General features: G+C 37.4%; 3 protein-coding genes across 7 annotated transcripts; all 3 read right to left on the bottom strand.

Annotated features, from left to right (window-relative positions):
• Positions 1-615: 615 nt before the first annotated feature.
• Positions 616-3057, bottom strand: LOC105955540 (uncharacterized). 2 transcript variants are annotated; one of them, XM_012979282.2, is made up of 4 exons: positions 2718-3057; positions 1890-2044; positions 1530-1802; positions 616-1430 (listed from the first exon to the last, which is right to left on the bottom strand). In XM_012979282.2, the coding sequence occupies exons 2-4, from the start codon at positions 2022-2024 to the stop codon at positions 810-812; spliced, it is 1029 nt and encodes a 342-aa protein (XP_012834736.2). In that variant the 5' UTR covers positions 2025-2044; positions 2718-3057; the 3' UTR covers positions 616-809. The 2 variants fall into 2 exon arrangements, with proteins under 2 accessions (XP_012834736.2, XP_088676250.1); XM_088820124.1 differs by having other exon boundaries at positions 2554-2884.
• A 395-nt stretch (positions 3058-3452) lies between these two features.
• On the bottom strand, positions 3453-8279 carry LOC105955541 (alpha-taxilin-like protein). 3 transcript variants are annotated; one of them, XM_012979283.2, is made up of 12 exons: positions 7988-8279; positions 7654-7899; positions 7154-7227; positions 6342-6450; positions 5975-6042; positions 5680-5757; positions 5409-5473; positions 5258-5324; positions 4944-5126; positions 4736-4792; positions 4525-4620; positions 3453-3792 (listed from the first exon to the last, which is right to left on the bottom strand). In XM_012979283.2, exons 2-12 carry the CDS (start codon positions 7889-7891, stop codon positions 3655-3657), a joined length of 1173 nt encoding a protein of 390 aa, XP_012834737.2. In that variant the 5' UTR covers positions 7892-7899; positions 7988-8279; the 3' UTR covers positions 3453-3654. The 3 variants fall into 3 exon arrangements, with proteins under 3 accessions (XP_012834737.2, XP_088676248.1, XP_088676247.1); XM_088820122.1 differs by having other exon boundaries at positions 7981-8119; XM_088820121.1 differs by having other exon boundaries at positions 7956-8086.
• Positions 8280-8345: 66 nt separating this feature from the next.
• Positions 8346-13183, bottom strand: LOC105955320 (PPR superfamily protein). Of its 2 annotated transcripts, XM_088820120.1 has the most exons (5): positions 12942-13183; positions 9378-12683; positions 9189-9259; positions 8536-8825; positions 8346-8407 (listed from the first exon to the last, which is right to left on the bottom strand). In XM_088820120.1, the coding sequence occupies exons 1-2, from the start codon at positions 13066-13068 to the stop codon at positions 9430-9432; spliced, it is 3381 nt and encodes a 1126-aa protein (XP_088676246.1). In that variant the 5' UTR covers positions 13069-13183; the 3' UTR covers positions 8346-8407; positions 8536-8825; positions 9189-9259; positions 9378-9429. The 2 variants fall into 2 exon arrangements, with proteins under 2 accessions (XP_088676246.1, XP_088676245.1); XM_088820119.1 differs by lacking the exon at positions 8346-8407 and having other exon boundaries at positions 8409-8825.
• Between the last annotated feature and the right edge of the window lie 248 nt (positions 13184-13431).

Below are 13431 nucleotides of genomic sequence, written 5' to 3'. Positions count from 1 at the left end.
TTTGCAAACTCAAACGGTGTTATTTCCTTTCAATTTTCCGTCTTTTTCTTGTTTTTGTGACGGGGTTTCCCCATTTGTAGACGATTATTATTTTAATTCTTAGGGTAAATTACAATCACCCATGCGGTATGGTCAAATTACAAAACCCTTCCTCTTGTTTAGGTAATTACATCCACCCCTCAACTATAAATATTTTTACACGTCCACCCTTGTGTTTTCAAAATTAGTGGAATCTTCAAGATTATATGAAATATTATTACTTTTGTACCCGTTTTATCCCATTCGAACTCCACATTTTGAAAGATGATCATAATTTGTGTTTTTTGGCTTGTATATATCAGATTATGGTGCATCATAAACTGTGTTTTTACACAAAACGAGTACAAACTATAGCACATTCCTCGAAATCTAGATGATTATGTTGAATTTGACATCATAAGGGTGGAGATGAAAGAAAAAATCATAGTTGAGAGAATAGATGTAATTATCCAAACAAGAGGGAGTTTTTCGTAAATTGACCATACCTCAGGGGTGGTTGTAATTTACCCTAATTCTTAATGCATTTCCTAAAAGAATTGACCTTGAGCATAAAAAGCCAGCAACACAATCAAAACATCAACACACAAACAAACACATTCACTATTGAAAAAACACATCTCAATTTCTGAGTATAATAATATTAGTACAAGAAATCACATTCCCCACATTTATTTCACCAATTATTAGAGGCCCTTTGGTTTCGAAAAACGACAAAAAGAAAAAAAAAAACGAACAATGGAGAACAAGATCAAATACCGAACCACGACCTATCAACTCGATGACGTGGCTATGGGAATACCAATTTGGAGAGATTTCGAGTTCCAATCAACGTCTTCTCTGCAATGCCCGTCTCCAAGTCCATTAACTGTCGACTGATTAGTCCCGACACTCAACGGTTCAGACAATTCGATTTTCCTCGCAGCAACTGCCTTCAGACGGTACCTCTCTGCCCTAGAACCAATCACCTGTCCGAGAATAGACGCTGCAATTGTAAAAGCCATAGCTGCCTTCGGCATCAGTACCGATTTCCTAAGCATCCCTATGAAAGGCACGGCCGCATGAACGGCAACGAACCAAGACGGAGAGAATTTTGCAGTGTGCTCTCTCCAAATCCCCAACGGTATATTTGCCGCCATTCCCAAAACTCCGATAACAAGCACTTTTGCAGGCAGAGGCTGCGGCCGGAGATTCTTAGCAAAGGCAGTTTTCGCCAGCGCACTCCTGGCGGCAACAATCGCCGGAGGGCATTTGTACTTGATGCCAGGTGGCGGCTTAAAAACCTTTGCCACCAGAGGAAGCACGTGACTCACAGCACGGTACGACTTTGCGATCGGGCAGTTCCCTTTTTGCAGCCACTCGTTGCTCATTGCTTCGTGTTCCGAATTGCCTCCCTGGAAGTGACGAAAAAAACAAGAGTTAATATTTCGATAAACTTTTTTTTTTGCTGAGTACATTGTAAACCGTATCTCGATTTTTTTAGTGAATTTTACCTTATTGGAGGAGTTGGGTCCTTTATTTTCTTTCTTGTTCTTTCCAAAGAAAGCATCGAAGCCGAAAGGTCCGCCGAAACCAGAGAGGCTGATGGAGGCTGCTTTTGCTGCCAATGGATTGAACTGAGCTGGCGTTTGTTCGGACATGGATTTGTCGGTGCGAACAAATGACCTTCCGGAAAGTGGTACAACACCATTCTGCCCGTGGAAGAGTGTGAATGCCGCATCGAAATTGGGACCGTCCTCAAATATCGGACCTTTTCCATTCCGCGCCTGATAGAAGCAAGACAAAGAAGATAACAACTTAAAAAAATGCATTCTTAACAAAAAAAAAAATTGAAGATGGTGTATACGACTTACGGGAATAGGGATAGCCATTGACGTTGAAAACGAGAAGTCGGTTGGTTCGTTTATGTTCCTCAAAAATGGGCACCGAACAATGTCCTGGTTAAAGTTCGAAGATCCCCTCTCCGAGTTTCCGAAGAAAAAATCCATTTTCGGAAAGCAAAAATTGTCTGCACAAAAGAGAAATAAATTAGAAAGATTGAGAAAAATCCCCGACAGCCAAACTTCCAATCACTCAACTAAAAACAAAGAGACCAGATCGATCGATCGACCGACTGAAACTTCTAGTTACGGGAATTTCTATACGATGCACATTGGAGGGATTTCATCACATTTTACAATAATGCTTCGATTTAACCTAGAATTATTTTAAAATTGAACAAATCTGAAATCACTGTCCGTAAACATCGACTTCGAATACAACTTCGTGAGGCCGATTAACATCAATTCAATCTAGATTCACACTGGTAGAAAACTTGTTCTGCAAAATCACAGCATAACCCCACAAATTTAACCTAGAAACCCTTTTTTCTCTTTCAATTGATAACTCCTAATTCTCCTTATAAATAAACACACAATGATTTTACCCATCAGAATATCATGCCAAGAACAATAAGAAATTAATTTACACAAGCGCGTAAGAAAAAAAAAAAAAACAGGAAAATAGAAAATCTCAGACCATTGACTAGAAAAACAAACGTTAGACCCAGAGAAATTCCGACAAACCATCAATCGAATTTCAATTTTCGAAACCACCAAATTACGATCCAGAACTTGCTAAGATACCCAAATTCGAAATTTTTTAGAGAGAGAAAAAAAGAGATTGACAAAATTCGAGCTAACCTTCAAACCCTAAACCGACGACGTTTCGGAGGGGATCACGATCGAAAAAACTTGAGCAAGAAAAGGATCTCTAGAGAGAGAGAGAGAGAGAACAAAAAAAAAAGAGGGGGATTGACAAAATTTGGAGTAGGTAAGACGATGATGGTGAGAGAACGGCGAAATTGTACAAAAGTTGGTATTTTTGTCAGAAACGGGTAAAACGACGTCGTATTTAGGCTCAACTACTCGTCTATCCCACACGCCAACTGTAAAGGCGCGTGGACACCGAAAGCTTGACTTTTTATCTCAATAAATATATATTGGGTGGTAAATTAGGTCAATATTTTCTTAGCTGTTCTTCAATCTTAATAGTTAATAGTCATGGTCTTCAACCACTAATTAGGATAATTATATTCTTATCACAAAATAAATAAATAAATAAATTATAAAAATTTAAAAAAAAAAAGGGGAATAATTATTTACAATAATACCACTTACTTGAGAAATTAAACATGAAGATCTGTGGAAGATTGAATTATTCTTTAAAAAACTAATGAAATAATGAGCTAGGGAGGTTATTAATCATTAAGTTAGAGAGTAATCCTAATTAGAGAGTAATTAGAGATTTTAATTTGCTTCGGATTTTAAATAACAGTTATAATCCTATATAATTTATTTTCTTGTGATTTTGTCATTAATATTTGTTAATTATTCCAATTCCAATTAAATTATAATTTTGATTTCAAACATTACTAATTTTGCCATATCTCTATCTTCATTATACAAAATAAAATAAGAAATTAATACAAAGAGCAAAACTTTAGTTGGCATATTGTATAGTAATTAAGAACAATAATTAAAACATGAACTACAGAAGAAATATCATGATTCAAAACCAGTGAAAAAACTACTGCTAAGAAGCAGCTAAGGTCTGTTCGTATTGCAAGTGCGTCGTAACTTAGGGTGGGAGTGCATCCGGGGTATTGTTGCCTCCGGAAGTAATTGTTTTCCTCTCTGCTTGGAGTGATCGGCATAAAGATTCGAGTTTTTCCTTTTGATTTCTCGTTTTCTCCAGTTGTTTCTTCAAGCGCTCACGCTGGTCAAGAATAAAAGTCAAGTTATGATTTGATGCACGATAAAAGAGAAAGTAAGGCCTCGTTTGGTTGGATAGATAAGCCGTGATTAGTTATGTGTATTTAACTTTTTGGATCGGTCTGCAATTATGGAAAAATATATGCTCATCTTGTCTCATTTGGGGTTGTGTATTGGACCTAGGAGTGGAAATTGGTACCGGATTTCCAATTTCAGCAGATCATGATCCGAAAAATTCCAATTTTGGAACAATATTTTTCGTTCCAAATTCCGAAACTCCAAGTTTTCCCAAATTTTTTGGATTGAAATTGGAATAAATATGAAATTCCGATTTCCGATCCGATTACCGAAAATCATTCCTAAAATTCCGATTTTTTTTCGACATTTACACTTGCAATATCAAAATTATTGTGTTTTTGTATTTTAGGTGACTACAAAATTGGAATTTTCCAAATTCCGCCGATTCCTATCCAAAAAAATCTGTTTTTGGAACATTTTTTTTCATTCCAGATTCCGATTTTCTGATTTTATTTTTTTAACGGAGTTGAAAGCAGTTTTACACTTCGAAAAAATGAGAATTTTTCCGAAAGTGCTAATTCCAATCCGATCCGTCCGATTCCTACCCCTAGTCCAATTATACAAACGGGTTCTCACAAGGCTGCATAATCTAACTTGGGAACCAAACAAGGCCTTAGGTGTTAGTCTAAAGGTGGAAAGGTGCATAAGAAAGGCTTACCTCTTCAGCGAGTTCTATAAGAGTAACGTCTGATTTTTCAGATTTGCTCTTCAAGAAGACATTTTCTTTTCTGAGCTCCTTTATCGATTTAGCCATCTGGTTTCAAATCCATAAATACAAAATATGTTATTTTGTTTAATAAATAGAAGAAAAATACACGTAAAGAAGAGAGAATTATGTAAAAAACTAAAAAAGATGCCATGAACTACACCTTCTCAGTTTCTTGCTTGAACGTTTCGAAAACCTCGTTGCTTTTCATCAATGCTTCCTTTCAACGGAAAAAATAAAAAAATCAATAAGCGAGACGCTAATTTCACTCCCTCTATGTTTCTTTCGTTGCGTTCAGTATGAATACTTATATTATATATTTGTATTTTATTTTTTTTAAAGCTGCATAAAAGAAAGAAAAAAAGGCTAACCTGGAACTGTTGGAACTTTTCACCGTCGGCGGTTAATTGCAACCTGAGATTCTTTTCGGTCGATAAAAGTTGGGACACTTGTTCGGCATACATTTTCATTTGAGACTGTTCCTGCTTCAGTTTCTCTTCGTGTTGTTGAAGTCTTAAATCGGCTAGCTGTAGTTCAAGTGTTTTCTGTTTCAGCTGCAAATGCCAAAACCGACGAAAGAAATTCTCAATTCTTGGACCCAATTCTTTAATTGACATTTTCGCCCACCAAAAACTTTTGTTAGAACACTTTCGTCCCCGAAATTTTGGTTGGGAGAGTTTCTTACCTGCTGTGCATGCTGCTGTTCAGAGAGAGCGTATTGGTCAATAAGCTGTTTTAACTTGATCTTCAACCTGAAGTTCGATGAAAAAAACGTGTAATCATTTAGCATGCATATAGGCACCGTTTTGAGGAACGAAATAACATTTTGTTCTTACATTTCATTCTCCTTTAGCTGAGATATACATTCATCTTTCTGCTCCTCCAGCTTAAGACTTACTTCCTGTAATAATGTATCGAAAACATAAATATAAAAGATTAAAAAATATATATTTAAATATTAGTTTGCCTATTTAACCTCGAACAGTGCTAATAAGTCTAACAGGACGGATATAAAATAATAGGATAAATAATTTGCAGCAGCCCAACAAGAACATAATAGGAACTGATTTAGTTATTTATAAGTGCTAGATAAAATAGTACGAAAACCTTTATTGCATCTTGAAACTTGTTCGACAGATCTACTCTCAAATGTTGACCCTCTGACGAGACTCGTTTGCATTCATCCTGAAATTGACAAAGAATGAGCAATTAGAAAAGACCAACTAATATCACGGAATTTACAGCAGTTAATAAGGACACCTTAATAAGTCAAACAGTTAAGCAAACAAGTTGTCATTTATTCGAAACTCAAGGGCACCCCTAAGGTTATAATAGTCATTTTGAGGACAATCAAGAAAATTCGTAAACTGGAGCAGAAAATATGAACAAAGAAAGTCAATACCATTAATAATTTATTTTGGCGTTGCAGCTCTCGGCACAATGACTCGAGTTTATCTCTAACAGCAATAGCTGCAAACAAGAGTAATACATAAATTAGCACATAAAAAGGATGTTTCTTGATGTGACAATAATATTAAGGGGTTTATTTCAGTTTCAAAACAAATATGTGGATTACAAAATTCATGTAACATGACATGGCAATATGTTTTAAGAATATATAAGGATGTAAATTTCCGGGGGGGAAATACAAATAATTACAAGGTTAAAATGAAAATAAGATATTTGAGCTGCAAAACCTTCATAAAAGAGTAACGAGGAGTCGAGAATAAACTTATGCAAATCAGATGGTGAAATTAATAATGACGTACCGGAATCTCTTTCAACGGCGACTTGTTGATACTTCAGAGTGAACTCCAAAAACTCCTTCTCTGATTTAAATGTCCGTTTTACAGGTTTACGCTTCACTTCTGAGGGTTCCTGGCAAGTATGAATAGCATAAGATTTATATTTTAACATACGGAAATGCAGAAAAGAATTTAATATGATCTTCAAACTACTGTCAACTTTCTCTTAAAGGGTTCCAGAAAGTATGAAAAAATAAGGGTAAATTACGGCCACCCCTCTGAGGTAATGTCAAATTACGAAAAAACCCTTTGGTTTGGGTAATTACAACCATCCCTCAACTATGAATCTTCTTACACGCCTATAGATTCCGTAGACTGTTCTCTAGTTTTTACTCATTTTGTGCAAAAATGCAGATTCTAATGCACCACAATCTGATATTTACAAGCCAAGAGACAGATCTTTTGATCATTTTGTTTCAAAATGTGGAGCTCGAATAGGGTAAAACGTCGAATAGGGTAAAACGGGTACAAACTAGAGAACATTCCACATAATCTAGAAGATCCCACTAAATTTAACACCACAAGGGCGTACGTGTAAGAAGATTCACAGTTGGGGGTGGTATAATTACCCAAACAGAGGGGGGTTTCGTAACTTGACCTTACCTCGAGTGGTTGGCCGTAATTTACCCAAAAAATAAATATGGAAAGAAGAATACAAATCATATTACTGTTTTGAAAATTACAACAAAATGAAGAACAAATAAAATACTAACCATAAGAAAATCAGTTATTATTATTTATTATTTATTTTTTCTAGTAGATGAATTACTGCGTACTTTTTTGTTTTCAGCACTAACTGGAACCGAAATCGCCTCGGAGGAAACTGCTTGTAGTTCTGCACTTTCAACAGCTGCAAAAATAGTTCAAGTACAACGAACTGTTAGCAAAGCCACAAAAACAATCGAACGCAATAAAATTATCCGATGTGCTGCTAAGTACCAGAAATCAAACACCATCCCGAAACCTAATACGTAGAACGCAATAAGCTCTTACACAAGAACAGCTAAATATCATATGTTCGTATATAATGCATATCGAAACCGTTGTCGAGGTCGGTGGAGCCCCGTCCGAAAGAAGTCTTCGCACATGCATATCGTCCAATTTCATCGATATATATCATAATAATAATAACAATATAAAAAACTTGAATTGATGTCATTAACCCCCTGAAATTCCCCCAAAAAACATTTTTCAACACATTTTTAACCTAATAACACTTCAACTCAAAAAAAGCAGCATTAAAAACAATTAAACACTAATGAACAAGAAACTTTACATTGAGCTGCCGCAATTGATTCGCTACGATGGCCGGCATTCTCGGCTGAATTGCTCGACGACGAACAGACATTTTCAATTACGACTTCTGGCCGTGAACCGAGCTCCACTAATTTTTCCTCCTTATAATCAGTCACCGCCTCCTCCAATGGCGGCTTCGCAGGTGAAGATACGACGAATCCGTCGAGAAACGAGTCGGATTCTGGAAGCTGGTTCACTCCCGGGTTCGGATTCTCCATTTTTTTACCTGCATATTCCAGCAAAGACCTCAGCTTTTACATTTGATTAAAAAAAAACGAAAACCCTAGCGTGAGCAACGTATGTATACACCGTACAGATGCGAGGTTTTGGCCGTTTGGTCTACCGGGAAGATTCGCAGTAAGGGATTCGAATGGGGGAAGAGAGAGAAAGAGAGGAGAGAGAGAGAGAGAAGAGAGAGCTCCAAAGGGAAAAGTAATTTTCCAGTGTACATTCGATCAATGGAAATGTACAATCAAGAGTAGATTAATTGCACATTGGGACTGTTAATTTCTTGTATTTACATAATTAGCATCTAACTCCGATTAATTCCAAATGAAGTGTAATTAATTAAATGATTAGCAAGTGATTCTCACATCCATCCGATTTGATTAATAAACTAGTTTAATTGAACAAAATATAAATCCCTCTTTTTTATTTTTTTGTCAGAAAATATTTATTTAAATTAATCAACACAAATCACATTGAATTGAAGCCAAACCCAATCAAGTATCAAACTTTGATCAAAGAATATTTACTCATTACTTAACAAACTTCAAAATCTATATACACTCCAACAATAATATGCACATCAATACATTTGATAATTACAGTTCCAGAAAAAAGTGAATTAATAAATAAACACTTTACATTTTTTCCTGAAAAAGGAAATTAACAAACTGCTCGAAAAACGGGGAATGCGACTCTACAAAATTGCTGATAATGTGGATTAGTAGTAGTCCTCCGTTTCTGCGTCGTCTCTTCAAACTGTTCCTGAAATCGAACCGCATGAACTCATCGTTTTCATCATTTTTACTGCATTGCGTCGTTTCAAATACCAATGGCACACCAGAACATAACTCACAGACACGATTATATATCATTGGCTTCCATTCGTCTGTCACGCGATGAAAGTACACCAGCCTGTCGCTGTATCTGATATACATCATTTGTCACAAACCAGTCAAAAACATATATAGTAAAAAACTTTAAAGGTGTCGTGTCTCAAAAATTATATCAATTCAAGACTTGGAGACGAGGGAATAATGTTGACGTAAGTAATAGTACGTAATTTCATGTCTTAAGTGGCAAGAATAAGATGCGATCTTTACGCACGCTGCAAATTCATAATTTGAAAAAGACCCGATTTTCAAATCCGATTTCTTGGAAGAAAAAAAACTTGCTGTGTTTCGCACTCCAACGCCTCCAAATATAATCGTTTAGTGCACATTTTTATTGTACTGTTATTTTTTAGAGTTTTATAACCGAAAAAAAGGGAAAAGAAGTATGATATTGTACCTGACAATAGTTGCCTAAGCAACTTCTTGATTTAACTCGAACGCCCGTAAGTCAAATCTTTCGATTCCAGCCTGCATGTGCATGAAACCGTAATATTGTCAATTCTCATATAAAACTATGCATACGATAAATCCAGATAATTCAAACCATAAAATGTATTTAAAAATCGACCAACGCTTCAACACTAACCTGAAAAAAGAAGTCCTCGACTTCAGCATTAAACGAATGGTATTGGTGTAATTTATTTTCTTTTCCTACTACCCTTCGATTTGTGCCGTAAGCGGTCTATATTCACTACCGCCTCAGCCAATCTTATATTCCAATCTCGAGAAACCGAATCTCCACTAACTAATCCTCTCTCCTCCAAATCCTTCAAAATTCCCTCACCATTAACACAGTCATTTTCAGACAAAACGGCCCTAACAAGAACGTAAAAAGTGGTGATATTCGGACAAACACTCCTTGATTTCATCTCCTCGTACAACGCAAAAGCACGAGCAATATCACCGCTCCGACATAAGCCAGTTAAAAGAACATTGTAAGTAACTACATCGAGCTTACAGCCATGATTCTCCATCAACTTTTTACAATCGAGTGCCTCCGAAAATTTAGATTCTTTACAAAGAACGTGAATCACCGTCGTGAAAGTCGGAACCGTCGGAACAATTCCGCCCCTCAGCATGCGATTAATTACGAGAACGCCCTCCTCTGTTTTCCCCTGCTGCACGAGCCCTCTAACCAAAGCACTCTCCGCCACCTGGCGAGAACCAACACCACTGAGTGCCGCCGCCATAGAATCTTTCACTTTGAGCGCTCCTTTTATATCTCCGATTTTGCACATGCTCGTTATCAAACTGCTGTACTGTCTTTCGGTGGGGGCAAAACCGTCTTTCTCCATCTCGTGGAGCAGCGCGTGCGATTCTTGAAAACGGGATGTTCTTTTGAGCCCGTTAAAAATCGAAGCTAAAGTTTCTAAACTAGGCTGAATTCCAATTGAGATCATGATATCGAACAAATCAAATGCTTTCAAAGTGTCGCCTCTTTCGCAGTACGTGTTTATTAGCAAATCGAACGTCAATTTATCCAGTGGGGCCCGCTCCATAATCATCATTTTCAAGAACTTAGCTCCAATATCCACCATTCCGGAATTACATAGCCCGATGATTAAAGAATGGCAAGTAAATTTATCGGGAATAAAACCCTTTTTCAAGATTGTTTTGTATAACCACAAACAACCAAAAAGATCGTTTTTTGCTGAAAGCCCACGTAATAGAATATTATACGTAACCAAATTAGGCGACAAACGCATGTTCTCCATCATTAACAGAATATTCTTCAAATTATCCACTTGCCCTAATCTCGAGTACGCACCAAGAACTGCATTAAGAGTAACCGTGTCAGCATTTCGACCACGCTTTAACATATCATGAAAAACGTAAACCCCGGCTTGTGATTGGCCGATTTTCACAAGCCCGTTGATAATACTAGAATACATAAACTCGTTCGGACAAAGATTTCGCCTTTCCAACAAAAGAATTGCGGTAACAACTCTTCCAGCTCTGCACAAACCAGCAACAAGACAGCCGTACGTATAAGTATCCGGAAACACACTTCTTCGAACCATCTCATCTAAAAAAACCATCGCCACCTTGAAATTCCCACGCTTACAAATCTCGGACAACATCGTATTGTAAGAAACTATGTCCGCGCCACACGGAACATTCCGGAGCTTGCTAAAGAAGTTTACCGCCTCGTCGAAATTCCCACCTCTGCATAGTCCTTTCAGTAAACTTCCATAAGTGTACAACGTAGGATCATAACCAAATTTCACCATTTCGTCTAATACCCGAATTCCTTTCATCCCGTTTCCCACATTTGCATACCCATTAATCATCGAATCGAATGTAACGGAATTAGGTTTAAGACCAAGCCGACGAATGTGGTCCATGAAAACCTCTGCAACCGCCACGTCACCGTTTCTGCAAAGAGTCGAAACCAATACATTACAGACAAAAAGATTTGCACAATGACCACTCAAAAGCATCACCGAATAAATCTTGATTGCCTTGTTTACATCTCCCATTCTGCATAAATTGTAAATCAACGTAGAGTACACAATGTTGTTCGGCTTCAACCCGGATCGAAACATTTTGCAAATTATTTCCTTAGCGGAATTCATCTTCCCGACTCTACTAAACCCATTCACAAGAACCGAATACGTAACAATGTCGAGATTTATTTTATCCTCCAACATTTTATCAAGAAACCGCACGGTTTTTGTAAGTGTCCCGCTTTTACACACTCCATCCATTAGCATAGTATAATACATCGTCGAATCAACACTAACACCATCCACCTTAATTTTCGCAAATAGTTTCTCAGCAGAATCGAACTTTCCGTGTTTGCATAGTCCATTCAAAACGGTCCCGTAAGTAACCTCATTAGGCCTCAATCCCATTTCTTCCATTTTATTCATAAGCTCAAAAGCTTCCAAAAAGTTCCCCGTTCGACAACGCCCATCAATCAACGCATTGTAAGTTATACGATTCGGTTTTATACTAAATTTACACATCTCATCATAAAGTTTCAAAGCAACTGCGATTTTCCCCTCTTCAACAAATCCACAAATAAGAGTATTATACGTGACTTCATTCGGGATTATCGTCCTCTTCCGCATCTTTTTCAACAGTAAATACCCTTTCGAACTTCTATTATTCTTACATAAATCATCGACAAGCATATTATACGTAAAAACATCTGCTTCGATACCCCGTTTGCTCATGTGATCCAATAACGGAATAGCTTCTTTGTACCTACCTTTCTTGCAGTACCAATTTAAAACCGTATTATAACTAACAACGTTAGGTGCGTAACCACTCTCCTCCATCTTTCTAAGTAAATAGCTCGCCTTTTTCAGTTTCCCGTCGCGGCAAAGCACATTCAAAACTATGTTAAATGTTCCTACGTTGGGACAAATACCCTTCCCGAGAATTTCTCCGAAAAACAACCACACGGACTCACTATGACCAAACTTCGCCATTGCAGAAAAAATCATATTACAAGTATATATAGACGGCCGAAAACCCCTCGTACCCATCAAACGGAATATTCCTAAAGCATCATCAGTTGATCCCTTTCTTACGTAAACCCTAATTAAAAGGTCGAAAACAGCGGGGTTCGAATTACAGAGGCGATAAGTCCCCATTAGAGCATAAAAGACGGAACTCGAATCCGAACTCGTTTCGCGTAAACGGTTCAGAATCGATTTGGCGAAATCGTGCATTCTTGCACGAACGAGGATGTGGGCTGTGATGCAGTACAAGTGAGTTATGTGACTCGGTTCCAAACCGGGCTGACTCACTACCCATTTCAAGAATTTCAAAGCTAACCTTCCGTGAACTGGTCTCAGTGAGGATGTTCTGTATTTCATGCAATTCAGCGACTCCCAACGGTCAATTGTTAGAATTGAATACACACTTTTACCCACTTCTTCACCTGTTCAACCACAAACAATTATAAAGAAAAATTAAACTTTTCATATACAGGAGAGAGAGAGAGAGAGAGAGAGAGAGAGAGAGAGAGAGAGAGAGAGAGAGAGAGAGAGAGAGAGAGAGAGAGAGAGAGAGAGAGAGAGAGAGAGAGAGAGAGAGAGAGAGAGAGAGAGAGAGAGACTTTTATCTACTTCACCTGTTCAACCACAAACAATCATAGAGAAAAATTAACCTTTTGATATACAGAGAGAGAGAGAGATACCCGGAGATTGTGGGTGGGCTGAGGAAGCGGATTCTTCAAATTTATGATATTTTCTTGAAAATCTTCGGAAACATCTAAGCGCGGGGGAACTCTGATTCTCGATGAATTTTTGGGTGAAAGATAACATTTTGGGGTTGTTTTAGAACTCAAGGGCGAAGAAGCCATGGCGCTACTTCTGCTGTTTCTCTTGGTCGGAGCTCTTTCATTAGTTTTGGGCTTTTGGTTCCTGATACTAGAGTAATTCGCATTTTGCACCCTCAAATTGCTTCTCATTGACACTATGCACCCTTGAATTATAAAATTAGCAAAATGCACCCCTCAATTATAATTGTTTTGCAAACTGCACCCTGATTTCCTTCTTAGTTCAAAAAGTGACCCTCAACAACTTGTTTTGCTAACTTCAAAAAGAGGGTAGATTTTGAAAATTATAGATTTAGTGGTGTTTGCAAATGTTTATTTAAAAGTAGAAGTTAGTGATTGTGAGTTAGGT

Source organism: Erythranthe guttata, chromosome 6 (assembly GCF_056151865.1).
Source record: "Erythranthe guttata isolate IM_541 chromosome 6, IM_541, whole genome shotgun sequence".
NCBI lineage: Eukaryota > Viridiplantae > Streptophyta > Magnoliopsida > Lamiales > Phrymaceae > Erythranthe > Erythranthe guttata.
This window is presented reverse-complemented; position numbering and strand designations above follow the sequence as displayed.